Source organism: Ranitomeya variabilis, chromosome 1 (genome assembly GCF_051348905.1).
Source record: "Ranitomeya variabilis isolate aRanVar5 chromosome 1, aRanVar5.hap1, whole genome shotgun sequence".
NCBI lineage: Eukaryota > Metazoa > Chordata > Amphibia > Anura > Dendrobatidae > Ranitomeya > Ranitomeya variabilis.
This window is the reverse complement of record NC_135232.1, coordinates 715,401,440-715,420,600: the sequence shown is the minus strand read 5'-3', so window position 1 is coordinate 715,420,600 and position 19,161 is coordinate 715,401,440. Positions and strand designations below refer to the sequence as shown.

Below are 19,161 nucleotides of genomic sequence, written 5' to 3'. Positions count from 1 at the left end.
AAGAGGTTTGAGTAAAAACCTCTGAATCTCATGTTCTGGAACCGGAACAATGACCCCGTTTTGGCGGAGGGATTCGATGGCGCGATGAAGTGCGCGAGATTGAGCTCCCGAACTTGGGAGACGAGAGGGAAAAAACCGAGCTGGAGGGGAGGCGGAGAATTCTATTTTGTAACCAGAAGACACCAGGTCTCTGACCCATTCGTCGTGAATGACGGAAAGCCAGACGTGTTGAAAAAGAAGCAGGCGTCTGCCTACTTTGGAGGTGTCGACTGGAATACTCCCTGAGTCATTGTGAAGGAAATCTGGAAGGCCTGGACCCTCTGGTTCTGGGTTGTCTAGGCTTTCCTCGCCAGGACTGATTCGGCCTGTAAGAAGGCCGAGAGTCTGTCTCTGCGTGGAGATCGTTCTGATCTGGATGAGGCTGTGGAGGAGGACCAGAAAGGGCTACTGCGAAAGGGCCGAAAACAAAAATGTTGCTGGCGCTGAAAGGCAGCTTTAGGCCTGAGTTGAGTGAGGAATTTGCTTTTCCCTCCTGTAGCATCGGAAATAAGTTGGTCTAATTTTTCTCAAAACAGACGTCCGCTCTGAAAGGGAAGGAAAATCAGACTTTTTTTGAGGAGGAATCCGCGTGCCACTCTCTAAATAGCTCCCCTGATGGTGATGGCGTTTGAAGCCGCAGTTGCCGCACAGTCCGCTGCGTCTAATGACGCGTACATCACAATCTCCGCCTCAGACGGAAGAGCCCGGTCCTGAATGGATTTTGCAAGAGAATTTGCCCAGAAAACCATTGCTTTGGCAACCCATGCCGCAGCGCAGGAAGGAGATAGGGAGGAACCTGAGGCTTCATACACTTAGCGAGCCAGGGAATCTAACTGGCGTTCTGTGGGATTTTTAATTGAAGCCCCATCAGGTACGGATAAAAGCGTTTTGGTAGCCAAACACGATACCGGAGGATCTACCAGAGGTGGTTCCGTCCAATCTTTGACAAGATCTGCGGAAAAGGGATACTTCTATTCCAGGGCCTTTTTACCCGTAAAGCGTTTATCCGGTCGCTCCTTGTGTCGCCGGACTATATCTAGGAAATCTGGATGAGAGGCGAACACCTTATGGGATCGCTTGGTTCTCGTAAAAGGAAACCGCGTGATCCGGAGTTGAATTAGGGTCATCATCAACCGTTAACGCATGATTGACAGCCTCAATGAGGGAATGAACAGTTGATTGAAACTCCGGAGAATCCGGGTCCAAGGACGCCTCAGACTCATACTCAGAGTCGTGATCGCTTCGAGCCCCTGGAGAGGGTGAGCGAGAAGTGGAGCTACCAGAGGCTGAATGGCGTGGTGAATGTGCAGGACAGGTAGTGCGGATCCGTTTTTTGGATGTCCGTACTTCTTTCAGGTGAGAGCGGCCCCTGCTGGCCGATGATTCCCTTGTTATAGAGGGGTCTCAACCCAGGAAAACGAGCGCCCCGCTCCCCAGAGGGGTCATGAAGGGATTCAATCGCTTTGGCTAACGAAGCCATGGATTGTGACAGTGACGCGGCCAACTCAGGGGGGCTAGATATAATGGGGGTCGGTAGCGGCGGAGGGCTCCTGGGCACATTGGGCATCACAGGCAGGGCAGAGAGGGAAGCTTTAAGGCCGAGGAAGGGGAGCCTGGCAGGTGGTACATGCAGAGAAAAAGGTGGTATGTACCTTAGTGGTCTTTTTATTCCTTGACTGTGACATGTTGTACCCCAATATGAGAAAAAAAGGCTGCTAGTGGGAGCTGAGGGGTAACGCTGCAGAGAAGCACGTAGTGCCGTCTCCTTACCCAGGTCCTGTGCCCCGCAATCGGATAGGTGGCGCTGAATGGGAAAAACCTCCAGAGCTGCTGGCATGTGGGAAGAAGCCGGCCAGCGCTGCTGTGCAGTGGGAAGATGGCTGCCGAGAGTTTGGGGGTAGTCCCGCAAGGAGCGAGAAGCACCAGGACCGGGGACGGAGCCGCAACAATGACGTGAGCGTGGGCAGGGCCTATCAGGATGCAGCCTACACTAGGCTGAAGCCAGGGACTAAATTTTCGGCTTCGGCCGGCACGCACCCGCGGACCGCCGAGAAAGACGCCGCGGAGCCCTTACCGCTATGGAGCCCTCCCAAAATGCCAGAAAACGCGACCCCTTATCTGCACTTACCCCATATTGGAGGGGTGGCCGATGTAGGACTCGGGGTAGATAGGACAGTGCAGGGTTAGGGGAGCTTCCATCCACCATGCCCTTAAAAGGGGGATGGAGAGGAACCGTCAGCCTCCTTCCATCATCAGCTTTTTCAGTGGTGATGCAGTGGGGGGGGGCTGCACGGAACAGCCGAGGGTGAGACCTGGTGGACAGGGCAAGATGTCGGGCAATAAGGCCTGGCTGCAAGAGGATACTGGAGGTGACACTCCAGTGCTCGTCTGTAAAGCAGGGGGGAGATCGGTGCCCTTGAAGGGGCCCGTCGCCCCAAAAGTCAGCTCAGGCAGTGGCATCCCACGTCACAGGAGAGGATACGGAGAGGGATACTCTCTGTGCTCGCCTGTTGTTGGTTCGGGAAGATCGGAGCCTTGCAAGGTTCCGTCGCCCCTTCGTCCAGTAAAAAGTTAAATCCAGTGTGCCTCCTACAGACACTAAGCTTGAACTGGGTCTCTGGAAGCCAGCATGAGGGTGTATACTGCAGGGGAGGAGCTAACTCTTTGTCTCAACTTCGTGTCAGCCTCCTAGTGACAGCAGCATGACACCCATGGTTCAGTGTCCCCCAATGTGGCGAAGGAGAAATTATAATTCTCCCGAAATGTTTATATATGCTGGAACATACATCAATTAAGGTCCCTAAGGGCTTCTTAGGAAAACGCATGGCATGATGGCAGAATTTATATGGGGCTCATCAAGGCCTAAATTAAGTATTGGATCCCTGCAGAGACCCAAAAACCTGGGTGGATGTGCAGTGCCTGATCTTTTTTTGTATTACCTAGCTGGTCAGTTGCGCTACTTAAGGCATTGGTTGATTCGGGATGGACAGAGGCTCATCTCATGCATTTTTGGGGTGGGGGTACACCATGGGCAATATTGGAAGGTTCATACAGACCACCCCAGGGTTTGCTGTTTGCACATAGCTTAGCAATACAGGTTTGGCGAGAAAGTAAACGCATTTTGAAATTCACTGATTTAGTTGGGGAAACTCAGATATGGGATAATCCCGAGTTCTCACACCTCCAAGGTTTGCAAGATCCAAGTTTCTTGAAACAAAATGGAATAATGACACAATCAGATTTTTGAACATGAAACTTTATTATCATTTGAACAAATTCATGTACAGTTTGAGATCCCCCACAGGAAGTTTTATAGATATCTGCAATCGAGGCACGCCATAACGTATCAGTTCCCATTTCCTAGAATGTGAATATCTAGATATCCATTGATAGGAGCACTATCAACTAAAGGACCCACGGGCGCGATATCCTCCCTATATACCTTTTTGCTAAATTCCAGAATTGCATCCACTCAGCTTGCTGTAGAAGGTAAATGGCGGCACTTAATCCCCTCTATTGCTGATGACCAGTGTGAGGCCCTAGAGGCCCATACAATGGTGTCGCCAGCTGCAAATAACAAGCTAATCCAATTGTATATACTTCACCAATCCTATCTGACCCCAAGTAAATTGCATAAATTTGGTAGATGGGCAACTGATGAATGCCATAGATGTGGACAATCGGGGGCGGATTTCTGGCACCTCATTCGGAATTGTAGAATAATCCGACGATATTGGTGTGATGTAATAAATACATTAGAATGGTTAATTTGGATACCAATTGAATGTAGTCCAGAGTTGTTTATCCTGGTAGTTGTGGATGAAGAGAGGTAGGGCCATTATGATAGAATATTTCTTCGGGAAGCTTTATTTATGGCTAGGAAAGCAATAGCGTTGAGGTGGATGGGGGGGGGTCTCCTTCGATTCATCAATGGAAAAACTTTGTGAATAATAATTACAGATGACAACATACTATATAGAAACACCAAGGTTACTTACCGGTAGCCGGTTTTTCCGGAACCCATGATGGCACACCTGAAAGAGGGGATCCGCCCAGCCAGGACAGGAAACCCTACTGAAATAAAAGGGCGCTACCTCTCTGTCGCTTCAGTTGCTTTTCAGAGCATGAGAGGCCCCCCTGGTTAGTACACATGGCAATCCAACACCACATCATATTAACTAAAAGCACCCAAAACAATAGTGCACACCGAAGGGGTGATAAAGGGGGAGAATACACGGGTGCCGTCATGGGTTCCGGAAAAACCGGCTACCGGTAAGTAACCTTGGTGTTTTCCCTTCCCCCATGACGGCACACCTGAGAGACTTTTGTAGAAAGAAAAAACCTTAGGGAGGGACCACCGCTTGGAGTACCCTTCCATCAAAGGTTAGGTCAGCAGAGGAGGAAAGGTCTAGCCGGTAGTGTTTGAAAAAAGTTGAGGGTGAGGACCAGGTAGCGGCTTTGCAAATTTGGTCAATTGATACCTCAGCCTTCTCTGCCCAGGAGGTAGCCACAGCTCTGGTGGAGTAAGCCTTGATGCCGTCAGGAACCGGAGTGCCACTTGCAGAATAGGACAGACTAATGGCCTCCCTGATCCATCTAGCAATGGTACTTTTAGCTACCCCACACCCCTTTTTACTACCCTGAAAGGCTACAAATAGGGTTTGATCTTTCCTCCACTGACTAGTCATGGTCATGTATTGTAACATGGATCTCCTTACATCTAACATATGGAACTTTTGTTCCCCCGGATTTTTAGGATTATTACAAAACGATGGTAACGTAATCTCCTGACTTTTTGGACTACTTTGGGGAGATACGCTGGATCTGGTCTTAGGATTATCCGGTCATCAAGAACCTGAGTGTAAGGAGGGCATATTGATAGAGCTTGTAAATCACCTACCCTACGGGCCGATGTTAGGGCTACTAGTAGGACTGTTTTCATGGTGAGTAATTTATGTGATAACTCCTGCAAAAGCTCAAAAGGATCTCTGGATAAAGCCTCCAAGACTAGATTTAGATCCCAAGAAGGGATTTTGGGGATAATAACCGGCCTAGACCTGCTACAGGATTTTATGAATCGTGAAACCCACGTATTAGATGCCAAGTTGCAATTATATAGGGCCCCTAAGGCTGAAACTTGAACCTTAAGGGTGCTAGTTGCTAATCCTAGTTGCAAGCCTGCTTGTAGAAATTCTAGGATGGGACCCACTGGAGCTACATCCCCTAATGGTTTACCCAAGAAGTCTAAGAAACTTCTTCCAGGTCCTACCGTAGATCCTAGATGTTATAGGCTTTCTGCTTTTTAACAAGGTGGAGACTAACCCTGGTGAGAATCCTTGGCGACTCAGTAGCGCCCTCTCAAATACCAGGCTGCCAGATGGAAGCCCTTCACCTGAGAGTGGGTCACTTGTCCCTGGGTTAACAGGTCTGGCACATCTGGCAGAATCCATGGGTCTGTTAATGACATCTGCCTTAGAAGTGAGAACCATGGCCTTCTTGGCCAGAATGGAGCTATGAGTATTATTTTTGCTCGGTCTTCTCTGATCTTTCGGACTACTGTTGGAATCATCACTATCGGGGAAAATGCGTAGGCCAGAGAGAATTTCCATGGTATTAGTAGGGCATCTACTGCGAAAGGATGTTCCTTTGGGTTCAGTGAGCAAAATGTTTTCACTTTTTTGTTGTGTGAGGTGGCAAACAAGTCTATCTCTGGTGTACCCCAGGCCTGTATTATTCGTTGGAACACCTCGGGATTCAAGGACCATTCCCCGTCTCAGAATTCTGCGACTCAGAAAGTCTGCCTGTGAGTTTTCTACACCTCTTATGTGTAGTGCTGTTAGGTAAGACAGGTGTTGTTCTGCCCAATGAAATAGTAAGTTTGACTCCTCCATGAGGTGCCAAGACCTCGTCCCCCCCTGGTGATTGATATAGGCCACCACTGCTCGATTGTCCGTCATGATTCGAGCACGGCGGCCCTGGAACAGGGGAAGAAAATGTTTCAAGGACTTTTCTACTGTCCATAGTGCTTTTACGTTCGAGCCATAGCTCCTTTCTTGGGAGGACCAAGTTCCTTGAACTGAATGGGATCTTAAGTGAGCTCCCCAACCTAAACCGCTTGTGTCGGTCATGATGATGTCCTCGACCGGTTTCTGCCACTGGACTCCCATAGTGAGATGTTCCTCTATGGTCCACCAAATTAAGGAATTTCTTACATCCTGATGAAGACATAGATTTCCTTCCAAATGCCCTTTTAACAGTCTTTGAGCTGACAGAACTTCCCACTGCAGTTGTCTCAGGTGGAATTGTGCCCATCCTACGGCCGGAATGCAGGATGTTAATGAGCCTAGTAGGGACATCGCTTTTCTTAGGGTCATCGTGGGTTGATGCATTGCTGCAGTGGTCAAGTTGATTATTTTGGCTACTTTGTTCTCTGGGAGGAGGCAGAGCTGACGTTTTGAATCTAGTATCAAACCCAGGAAGGACTGCACCTTTACTGGAACTAACTTTGATTTGGGAACATTTATTATCCAACCCAGCTCTATTAGAGTTGATGTCACTACCGTTATCTGATGGGAGCAATCGGCCTCTGTCTTCCCTATCACAAGAAAACCGTCCAAGTATGGGACAATCACGACATTCCGGGAACGGAGGTATGACATTACCTCCGCCATCACCTTGGTGAAGACCCTGGAGGTGTAGATAGGCCGAATGGAAGGGCTGTATATTGGTAATGTTTCACTTGGTTTTGTATGTAGAGTGCCACTCTCAAGTATCTCCAGTATTCGCGATGTATTGGAATATGGTAATATGCTTCTTTTAAGTCTATTACTGCCATGAAGCAGTGAGGAAACAGAAGTTTTGTGGTTGTATTGATGGACTCCATCTTGAAGGAGTAGTTGTCTATTGAATGGTTGATTATGGTCCTCCAAGAGCCATCGGGTTTTTGTATTAGAAAGAGGGGGGGAGTAAAACCCCCTTCCTACCTCCTGAACCGGGACTTCTTGCAAGACATTTTTTTTTAATCAGTCCGAGGACTTCTGTTTCTAGAGCTAATTGTTCCTGCTGGGCTTTTCTCCGGGGAGTTATAACAAAATTGTGCCTGGGTGGACGGATAAATTTTTATTTTTAGGCCCTCTTTTATAATATTTAAAACCCAGGTGCTCGGGGAGATGTTTATCCAGGCTGGATAGAAGAGGGAGAGTCTTCCTCCAACCTCTGATGTAATGTCATTGGGGGGACTTTTTCGCTGCTGTAGAGGGCCCTTTGAACATATAGCCCGATCTCCTTTTATCTTTGAAGTCCCTATTTCTCCTATCTCCTGGAGGACGGCCTCTGTTAAATCTTCTCCGAAAAAACGTTTTTTAGGATCTTTAGGGAAGGTTGGAAAGGCTTTCTTTTTGTCTCCTGCCTGTTCCAAGATCTCTTCTAACTTTTTCCCAAAGAGGAGTTGACCGTCGCATGGGATGGTGCATAGCTTATGTTTGGATGGCAAATCTCCCGGACAATCTTTAACCCCTTCACCCCAAAGCCTGTTTTCACCTAAGTGACACGGCCAATTTTTACAATTCTGACCACTGTCACTTTATGAGGTCATAACTCTGAAACGCTTCAACGGATCCTGGTGATTCTGAGATTGTTTTCTCGTGACATATTGTACTTTATGATAGTGGTAAAACTTCTTCGATATGACTTGCATTTATTTGTGAAAAAAACAGAAATTTGTCGAAAATTATGAAAATTTAGCAATTTTTAAATTTTTCGTTTTTATGCCCTTAAATTAGAGAGTTATATCACATAATATAGTTAATAAACAACATTTCCCACATGTCTGCTTTACATCAGCACAATTTTGGAAACATAATTTTTTTTTGTTAGGGAGTTATAAGGGTTAAAAGTTGACCAGCGATTTCTCATTTTTGCAACAAAATTTGCAAAACCATTTTTTTTACGGACCACCTCACACTTGAAGTGACTTTGAGGGGTCTATATGACAGAAAATGTCCAAAAGTGACACCATTCTAAAAACTGCACCCCTCAAGGTACTCTAAACCACATTCAAAAAGTTTATTAACCCTTCAGGTGCTTCACAGGAATTTTTGGAATGTTTAAAAAAAATTGAACATTTAACTTTTTTTTCACAAAATTTTTACTTCAGATCCAATTTGTTTTATTTTACCAAGGGTAACAAGAGAAATTGGACCAAAAAAGTCGTTGTACAATTTGTCCTGAGTACGCCGATACCCCACATGTTGGGGTAAACCATTGATTGGGCACATGGCAGAGCTCGGAAGGGAAGGAGCGCCATTTGACTTTTCAATGCAAGATTTGCTGGAATTGAGATCGGAGCCCATGTCGCGATTGGAGAGCCCCTGACGTGCCTAAACAGTGGAAACCCCCACAAGTGACACCATTTTGGAAAGTAGACCCTCTAAGGAACTAATCTAGATGTGTGGTGAGCACTTTGAACCTCCAAGTGCTTCACAGAAGTTTATAATGTAGAGCCGTAAAAAAAATTAATATTAATTTTCACAAAAAATGATCTTTTTGCCCCAAATTTTTTATTTTCCCAAGGGTAGCAGGATAAATTGGACCCCAAAAGTTGTTGTGCAATTTGTCCTGAGTACGCTGATACCCCATATGTGGGGGTAAACCACTGTTTGGGCGCATGGCAGAGCTCGGAAGGGAAGGAGCGCCATTTGACTTTTCAATGCAAAATTGGCTGGAATTGAGATCGGAACCCATGTCGTGTTTGGAGAGCCCCTGACGTGCCTAAACAGTGGAAACCCCCACAAGTGACACCATTTTGGAAAGAAGACCCCCTAAGGAACTTATCTAGATGTGTGGTGAGCACTTTGAACCTCCAAGTGCTTCACAGAAGTTTATAATGTAGAGCCGTAAAAAAAAATTAATATTAATTTTCACAAAAAATGATCTTTTTGCCCCAAATTTTTTATTTTCCCAAGGGTAGCAGGATAAATTGGATGCCAAAAGTTGTTGTGCAATTTGTCCTGAGTACGCTGATACTTCATATATGGGGATAAACCACTGTTTGGGCGCATGGCAGAGCTCGGAAGGGAAGGAGCGCCATTTGACTTTTCAATGCAAAATTGGCTGGAATTGAGATCGGAACCCATGTCGTGTTTGGAGAGCCCCTGACGTGCCTAAACAGTGGAAACCCCCACAAGTGACACCATTTTGGAAAGAAGACCCCCTAAGGAACTTATTTAGATGTGTGGTGAGCACTTTTAACCCCCAGTTGTTTCACTAAAGTTTAGAATGTAGCGCTGTGAAAATCAAAAAATCATTTTTTCTTTCCACAAAATGATGTTTTAGCCCGCAATTTTTTTCCCCCCAAGGGTAACAGGAGAAATTGGACCACAAAAGTTATTGTCCAATTTGTCCTGAGTACGCTGATACCCCATACATTGGGGGGAACCACTGTTTGGGCGCACGGCAGAGCTCGGAAGGGAAGGAGCGCCGTTTGAAATGCAGACTTAGATGGATTGGTCTGCAGGTGTCATGTTGCATTTGCAGAGCCCCTGATGTACCTAAACAGTAGAAACCCCCCACAAGTGACCCCATATTGGAAACTAGACCCCCCACGGAACTTATCTAGATGTGTTGTGAGAACTTTGAACCCCCAAGTGCTTCACTACAGTTTATAACGCAGAGCCGCGAAAATAAAAAATATATTTTTTTCCACGAAAATTATATTTTAGCCCCCATGTTTTTATTTTTCCAAGGATAAGGCTGGTTTCACACTTGCGTTTTTTTTAAAAACGCATGTGTGAAAAAACGCATGTAATCGCGGTAAAACGCATGCGTTTTTTTAGACGCATGCGTTTTTATAGAAAAACACAAGAAAACAAGAAAAAACCAAAAAACCCTAACCCTACCCCTACCCCTAACCTGAAATACGTGGCACTGAAATACGTGGCACTGAAATACGTTTATATACGTATATACGTATATATGTATATAAGTGCCACGATATTTCAGTGGCCACGTATATAAGTGCCACGTATATAAGTGCCACGTATATAAGTGCCACGTATATAAGTGCCACGTATATAAGTGCCACGTATTTCATGTACATGCCACGATATTTAAGTGCCACGTATATAAGTGCCACGTATATAAGTGCCACGTATTTAAGTGCCACGTATTTAAGTGCCACGTATTTAAGTGCCACGTATTTAAGTGCCACGTATTTAAGTGCCACGTATTTAAGTGCCACGTATTTAAGTGCCACGTATTTAAGTGCCACGTATTTAAGTGCCACGTATTTAAGTGCCACGTATTTAAGTGCCACGTATTTAAGTGCCACGTATTTAAGTGCCACGTATTTCACGTAAATGCCACGATATTTCAGTGCCACGTATTTCACTGAAATACCGTGGCACTTAAATACGTGGCACTGAAATATCGTGGCACTGAAATATCGTGGCACTGAAATATCGTGGCACTGAAATATCGTGGCACTGAAATATCGTGGCACTGAAATATCGTGGCACTGAAATATCGTGGCACTGAAATATCGTGGCACTGAAATACGTGGCACTGAAATACGTGGCACTGAAATACGTGGCACTGAAATACGTGGCACTGAAATACGTGGCACTGAAATACGTGGCACTATGACTGTCAGAAAATGTTCATTAAACGGTTAGGGATGAGTTTAGGGGTAGGGTTAGGGTTTGGATCCCTTTATCACCTTGATGGTGGTGGGTGACTTTTCAGTGTGTTCTGTTTTTTTTCTATAAAAACGCATGCGTTTTTAACGCAAACAAACGCGTTGAGATCGGACGCCATGTCGCGTTTGGAGAGCCCCTGATGTGCCTAAACAGTGAAAACTCCCCAATTCTAACTGAAACCCTAACCCCAACCCTAACCCTAGTCCTAACCCTAGCGCTACTTTCACACTAGCGTTTTTTTGCATACGTCGCAATGCGTCGTTTTGGCGAAAAAACGCATCCTGCAAAGTCATCTGCAGGATGCGTTTTTTCCCCATAGACTAACATTAGCGACGTATTGACACACGTCGCAAGCGTCGTGCGACGGTTGCGTCGTGTTGTGGCGGACAGCCGGCAGCAACAAACGTTACATGTAACTTTTTTTGTGCCGACGGTCCACCATTTCCGACCGCGCATGCGCGGCTGGAACTCCGCCCCTACCTCCCCGCACCTCACAATGGGGCAGCGGATGCGTGGAAAAACAGCATCCGCTGCCCCCGTTGTGCGGCGCTTGCACAGTATGCGTCGGTATGTCGGGCCGACGCAGAGCGACGGCCCCGTACCGACGCTAGTGTGAAAGTAGCCTAACGGGAAAATGGAAATAAATATATTTTTTAAAATTTTATTATTTTTCCTAACTAAGGGGGTGATGAAGGGGGATTTGATTTACTTATATAGCGTTTTTTGGGCGGATTTTTATGGTTGGCAGCCATCACACACTAAAAGACGCTTTTTATTGCAAACAATAGTTTTTGCATCACCACATTTTGAGAGCTATAATTTTTCCATATTTTGGTCCACAGAGTCATGTGAGATCTTGTTTTTTGCGGGACGAGTTGACGTTTTTGCTGGTACCATTTTCGGGTACATGACATTTTTTGATCGCTTTTTATTCCGATTTTTGGGAGGCGGAATGAACGAAAACCAGCAATTCCTGAAATTCTTTTAGGGGGGGCGTTTATACCGTTCCGCGTTTGGTAAAAAGGATAAAGCAGTTTTATTCTTCGGGTCAGTACGATTACAGCGATACCTCATTTATGTAATTTTTTTATGTTTTGGCGCTTTTACACAATAAAAACTATTTTATATAAAAAAATAATTGTTTTTGCATCGCTTTATTCTGAGAGCTATAACTTTTTTATTTTTCTGCTGATGATGCTGTATGGCGGCTTTTTTTTTGCGGGACAAGATGACGTTTTCAGCGGTACCATGGTTATTTATATCCGTCTTTTTGATCGCGTGTTATTCCACTTTTTGTTTGGCGGTATGAGAATAAAGCGTTGTTTTTTGCCTCGTTTTTTTTTTTTTTTTTTTTTACAGTGTTCACTGAAGGGGTTAACTAGTGATATAGTTTTATAGGTGGGGTTGTTACGGACGCGGCGATACTAAATATGTGTACTTTTATTGTGTGGTGTTTTTTTTATTTAGATAAAGAAATGTATTTATGGGAATATATTTATTTTTTTTTTCTTTATTTAGGAATTTTTTTTTTTTTTTTTTTTTTTTTTTTTACACATTTGGAAAAATTTTTTTTTTACTTTTTTACTTTGTCCCAGGAGGGGACATCACAGATCGGTGATCAGACCGTGTGCATAGCACTCGGTCTGATCACCGATGTGACAGGCACGTAACAGAGGCTTGCCGGCGCCTGCTATGAGGATTCTCAGCAGACGCCGGCAAGCAGGGTCATCTTATGACCCGGAAGGAGTCCCGCGGCCATCTTGGATCCGGGGACTCCTTCCAGGTCACCGGAGCAGCGCGATCTCATCGCGCTGCTCCGGTGGGAGAGCGCAGGGAGCCCCCGTCCCTGCGCGATCCCCCTCTATGCCGCTGTCACTATTGACAGCGGCATCAGAGGGGCTAAATGCCCGCGATCGGCGACAGCGCCGATCGTGGGCATTGCTGCGGGGTGTCAGCTGTCATATACAGCTGACACCCGCACCCGATCACCGCGGCGCTCAGCGTGAGACCGCGGTGATCGGGGCGCCGTACTAGTACTGCGGCTGGCACTAATGCAGTGCCGGCAGCGCCGTACTAGTACGGCGCATGTCACGAAGGGGTTAAGCCATAGGGCTCTCCTGGCCGCATTGGACAGGCCTGCTGCTCTAGCTGTTAATCTTGCAGAGTCCACGGAGGAATCTGCCAAAAAAAGCTGCTGCCCCTTGAACTAGGGATATGTTTGCAAGAATGTCATTCCTAGGAACTTTATCCCTTAGCTGGTCTTCTATCTGCTGTAACCAGCAGATAGAAGACCAGCGTGAGCTGTACATGTCCCAGCTATAGCTGGTTTCAAGCCCCCTGCCGCTGCTTCCCAGATGTGTCTCAAAAACCCATCTGCTTTTTTGTCCAGTGGATCTTTTAGGACACCTGAATCTTCTAATGGAAGGGACGATTTTTTCAAAGATTTGGCTACCGCACCGTCAATTTTACGGATTTTCTCCCAGAATTCGGAGTCTTTTTCTTCAAAAGGATATCTCCTTTTTTATGAGGAAGGTAAGGTACCCATTCTTTCGGGTTTTTTCCATTCTTTTTCGATCAATGCTTTGATTTTTGCATTGACCGGAAATGTCCGTTTTCTTTTTTCCTCTAAACCGCCAAACATGACATCCTCAAGTGACCTAGGTGTCTTTTCCTCTTTAAGACCCATTGCAGTTCTGACCGCTTTGACTAATTTTTCTACATCCTCAGTTGGGAAAAATGGACGACTCCCTGTATCACTATCTGAGGAGGAATCTGAGGACTGGATAGAGGCAGGGGAGGTAGAGGGAGACCGGGATGATTTTTGACTCTCCCGTTTCTGAGAGGCCTCCGAATCCGTAGACACCTTACGGCTTTTCCTCCCTGATTTTTTAAGGGCCAGTTTTAAGGAGTCTTTTATCTCTGCCTGTATTATGGCTTTAAGGCTAGTGGCGAAATTAGGGGTCTCAACCTGTATGGTTTTATAAAAGCAGTCAGAGCAGAGGTCCTTCTGCCACTGAACTGCAAGCGGGGCTTTACAAAGGGCACATTCACGGTTCTTTGTTTTGCCGCTAGATTTCCTCGACCCCTAGTGATCAAACAGAAAAAATGGACCCTGTTACCATAAGGGTGACATTCACGTAGATCACTCACCACCGCCGACAGTCAAGGGTACCGGTTTTGGAGGCTGGACAGATGCACGTGCAGTGTCCTTTCTGGACACTGAAGAGTCTTGCCAGACAGGACGGCTGCTGCTCCTACCACTTGAGCGGCTGCTCCTGTGCTGGTGGCTCGGCAAGGCATTTGGCGAGAGCTCCTGACGCTGCTGCTGTGATGGCGGCTGCTGCTCCTGTTGTCCCACTTCCATGCTGAAGCTTTTGGACATGAGTGCGTCCTCTGTGGTCAAGCACCCTTTTATGGGGGGGACCACTGCACTCCCCGCCTCCTCCGGTGCCCAATAGTGGCCCCTCCCCTCCTCTGCCGCGTCGCCCGAGTCCCTTTCCACCGGCCGGCGTTTCTTCATGGGCGCCGCCATCTTGGATCCGGCGCTCGCCCCCGACGTCACGCGGGCATGCCCATTCCCAGCGTGCCTTGCGCGTGACGTCAGACGGGCGACCCGTAAGCGGCCGCCGCACCTGGATGCCGGCAGAGGGAGAAGGGCGGCGTGGCAGCCACGGAAGGAGCTGGAATATCCGACCGTGCTGCAACAACGCCCGCTAGGACGCAGAGACCCGGAGGACCTGACCTGCGGACGGCGCTTCCAGACTCCCGAACACCGACACACAGGCGCTGCCTGTTCTTCCACGCCGGGACAGGACCTGGGTAAGTGGAAACCCAACTGAAGCGACAGAGAGGTACCGCCCTTTTAATTTTAGTAGGGTTTCCTGTCCTGGCTGGGCGGATCCCCTCTCTCAGGTGTGCCGTCATGGGGGAAGGGAAAATAGAGGATGTCCCTAGAAGTTCCATAAAATTTGGGAAAGGTGGTGTGACTCATCCTTAACACATTTAGCTACTAATGCCATGGTCTCATCAATCTTGCGATACAACCCCTGATGTATATCCCTTCCTGGGCATGAAAGTGATAACATGTAGGCTTTGGGAGGTGTGCAAACTGACCTGGTATGAGCTCAAAATCTGATAATGAAGCTGTTGGTTTTTAAGGTGCAATGACATGTAGTGTACATTATGTTAATGCTACGTTCTATTTGTTTTGTTCATATATTTTATTATTGAAAGTGTGATATATTTATGTCACTGTGGACGGTGACTGTATGGATTATTCTGACTTTACATTGCATTGTTATATGTTTATAATCTTCTCCTGTGGAATCTTTCAATAAAAAGAGTTGAAAAAAAAAAAAGTGCACAAACAACCGGGATAACCGCAGTCTTGAAAGGGTTGTTGAGAAAAGGCAAATTAAAAACTTGGAGGAGATTCACAAGGAGTGGACTGCTACTGTAGTCATTGCTTCAAGAGCCACCACACACAGAGGTATCCAGCACATGGGTTACAAGTGTCACATTCCTTGTGTCAAGCCCCTGGTGACCAATAGACAACGCTAGAAGCGTCTTACCTGGGCCAAGGAGAGAAAGAACTGGACTGTTGCTCAGTGGGCCAAGGTGTTTGCAGATAAAAGTAAATTTTGGATTTCATTTGGAAATCAAGGTCTCAAAGTCTGGAGGAAGAGTGGAGAGGCCACAATCCAAGCTGCTTGAGGTCTAGTGTGAAGTTTCCACAATCAGTGATGGTTTGGGTAGCCATGTCATCTGCTGGTGTAGGTCCACTGTGTTTTATCAAGACCAAAGTCAGCGCAGCCATCTATCAGGAAATTTTAGAGCATTTCATGCTTCCCTCTGCCGACAAACTTTTTGGAGATGGAAATGTCATTCTCCAGCAGGACTTGGCACCTGTCCACACTGCCAAAAGTACCAATACCTGGTTTACAAACAACAGTATCAATGTGCTTGATTGGCAGCTAACTCACCTGACCTCAGCCCCATAGAGAATCTATGGGGTATTGTGAAGAGGAAGATGAGACACCAGACCCAACAATGCAGATGAGCTGAAGGCTGCTATCAAAGCAACCTGGGCTTCCATAACACCTCAGCATTGCCACAGGCTGATTGCCTCCATGCCATGCCACATTGATGCAGTAATTGATGCAAAAGGAGCCCCGACCAAGTATTGAGTGCATTTACTGAACATACATTTCAGTAGGCCAACATTTTGAATTTTAAAATCATTTTTCGAGCTGGTGTTATACAGTATTCTAATTTACTGAGACAATGACTTTTGGGTTTTCATTGGCTGTAAGCCATAATCATCAACATTAACAGAAATAAACACGTGAAATAAGTCACTCTGTTTGTAATGACTCTATAATATAGGAGTTTCACTTTTTGTATTGAAGAACAGAAACAAATTATTTTTTGATGATATTCTAATTCTATGAGAAGCACCTGTGTATATTCCCTTCTGGAACATTTCTGGCATCACTAGGACCCACCACAAAACCTGAGCGCAAACAGAGGGGGGCTGCCAATGTTTGGCTCTTTCACTCTATAGAAGCTCATGGGCGGACACCCCTCTGCTCCTTGAAAGTGATGGGGCCCCACTCTCGGGTTATGTGGACACGTCCTAGTGATGCCAGAAATGTTCCAGATGGGAATAACCCATTAAATGTACACAAGCAGAAAAGATGTTCCGCAGAAGCTCAGCCCCTTACCTTCTGCTCCTCCCGCTCCGTGGCATTGTGACACTTCTCAATCTTCCAGGCTCGGAGAAAATCACGCAAGTATCCAAACAGGGTGAGTATCCCATATCCCATGTAGGTGAGGACAGCGACCAGCATGGGGGTCTCCTCAAATGCCTCGTGGAACGGTCGCTTGTACAGTCCGCCATGAAGAAGCTGCAAAGGAGGAAACCACACAATGTGTCAGCACACGGCTCCTGAAATGCTCTGTGCTGCTGTTCCCCCCCACACTTGTAGTTTCTTTCCAGAGATTTCATGCACTGGCGGAGCAGAGAGAACAATGACTCTGCTCCTCAGGCTAACGTCCGCCATACACATGAGATGGCTAACAGCAGAACGATGATCAGGTGATGATAGGCAACAACCGCCTCTCCCGTCCACAGCAGCGCTCCAGTGTCCTCTGTGTGAACCACAGGCTGATCACAGGGAGAACAATGCAATTGCCACCTCCCTCGACCATCCGTCAGCTGTTGCCCCCATAGTCGGTAGACCCTCAGTGGTAGTCTATCGCTCTGTGACCTCCTGGTCTGGGATGGCAGTACAGCTACTCCACCAGCAGAGGGCAGACTGCAGATTTGGGCACATCATTGAGGGCACTGTGCCGTCGTCTCTGCCTGCCGAGTACACAGCTCACAAGCAGAATAGAGCGGCAGAGCAATACAAACTCATGCAGACCGGATGGCGGACTATCAGAGGTTTCCTGCACAAGGGGCATTCCTGAGACAGAACGTGGACAACAGCCAAGAACAGAGAGAGCGGAAGCAGAGGAACGAGATCCCACACCCCGGGGTGTGCCGCCCTGTGCACTCATGGGACCCCAACACAAGCAATGACCCCTCCCATACTCCAAGAGAGACCTCCAGAGCTGCAGTCACTATTCTACTGTTACATCATGTCTTATCCTCCAGAGCTGCAATCACTATTCTGCGGTTACATCTCGTCTAATCATCCACTCACCTCCAGAGCTGCGGTCACTATACTGTCATTACATCTTGTCTTATCTTCTACTCACATCCAGAGCTACAGTCAGTATACTGCTGTTACATCTCGTCTTACACTCCAGTCACCTCCAGAGCTGCAGTCACTATTTTGCTGTTACATTGTGGTCTTATCCTCCAGAGCTGCAGTCACTATTTTGCTGTTACATAGAGTCCTATCCTGCAGTCACCTTCAGAGCGGGTGTGAGTGCAGCTCTGGATGTGACTAGAGTAGAAAGACGGTGGGGTCTGCTCTCCATCAGACCAGGGATCATAGAGTGGATGGGGGCCATTGGTGAGACAGCATATCCAAGGACACCCAGCGAGATTAGCACAACCCCCATCATTGCCAGAGAGGTCCAAATACTAGAATCATTAGTGATGGAAAACTAAAAAGAAATGTGCGGCCTCAGCCCGGCTGATAACAGTCAGGGGCAGTGAGTGCGGTGACACTGGCCTGATGTGGAGGAGCCGCCATTCCATGATGGTCAGTTGCACAGCCCAGGCCTGCACCACCCTTCACACACGAGACCCCCCATTGTGCGGCCACACTCCAGAGATCAGGAGGCTTCTACACAAGTGGAGCCCAGAGTGGGAGGCGCATGGGGCCATGAACTGGCAGCACAACCCGCACCCCCAGCTGATAAAGGATTCCCCCCTGTACATTAGTGTCCCCTTGTCCATTACACCGTCTCCTCCCCTTTGTCCATTACAGTCCCCTCCCACTTGTCCATTACACCGTCCACCTTGTACATTACACAGTCCCCTCCCCCTTGCCCATTACACTGTCCCGCCAAGGTACTAGTCTCCCGGTGACAGCCCTGGCTACACACTGGGCCTCTACTTCTACTCCCGCACCTCAGGGCAGACTCCGTTCCTCACGTATCCGTTTTTCAGCCCTCCGTTCTCGTTCCTGCAGCCGCCGTTCATCGCTATCCGGTGCACGGAGCTGTGGCCCCCCGGGGCTTCTCCGGGTCTGTACCGCGGCATCTCCGGCCTCTCTGTGCTGTCACCACCGCCACGCCCAGCCTCCCGATACCGGAACTGTCCGCCTCAGCTCAGCCAATCACCTCACGATACGTCAAGCAGGGCGCGGTGTAAGCTTACACTTTACAACCAATGAAACGAGATGAAGGTGGGGCCTAACAGGGAGCGACGGCATGACGTCAGCAGTCCTAACAGCACGTGCTTGAACCATGGTAACCTACTAACCTGTGTGGGTGGGGCTACAATCAAATGACGTCATGTTCCGGGCACCTATAAATGTCATCACCTGAGTCGTCACCTCATAGACCGCCCTGTGGTTGTGTGATTCTTTGCAGCCGCAGCGGGGAGGCGGGCACGTGATCTGCACACGTTATTGCCGGATGTTTTTTCATAACAGAAGACTCTAGCCGGTGATTCTCCCGCGTTGGGTGACGTCACACTGACAGAGCAGCCCATGCTGACAGCCGGGTTCCCACGGTCAGGGCTCGTTCACACACCTGGATGTCTGAGTTCTGTCCGTGACGATGTTGCCGCACGCTCGGCTCGGTGTTTGTGTGGCTGTCAAGCGAGAAACATGGCCGCTGCCCTGGGGTCCACCGTGAGTCCAGTGTGCAGCCGCCATTCAATGTACAGGTGCAAGGAAAGTCAGAGACCGCAGTACAGATCCGACACAAGGAGCAGGACGACGGCGGGCAGAGACGCCGAGGAGCAGGA

At 47.6% G+C, this 19,161-nt stretch overlaps 1 protein-coding gene across 1 annotated transcript in view; it reads right to left on the bottom strand.

Moving 5' to 3' along the window:
* Positions 1-18,538, bottom strand: part of SPTLC2 (serine palmitoyltransferase long chain base subunit 2) — a 51,897-nt gene extending 33,359 nt beyond the window's left edge. Inside the window, exons 1-2 of the mRNA XM_077267483.1 lie at positions 18,319-18,538; positions 16,457-16,639 (exon numbers count right to left, since the gene is read on the bottom strand). Coding sequence (XP_077123598.1) covers positions 16,457-16,639; positions 18,319-18,450 — 315 coding nt within the window. The 5' untranslated portion in view covers positions 18,451-18,538. The remainder of the gene's footprint in view (positions 1-16,456; positions 16,640-18,318) is intronic.
* Positions 18,539-19,161: the final 623 nt, after the last annotated feature.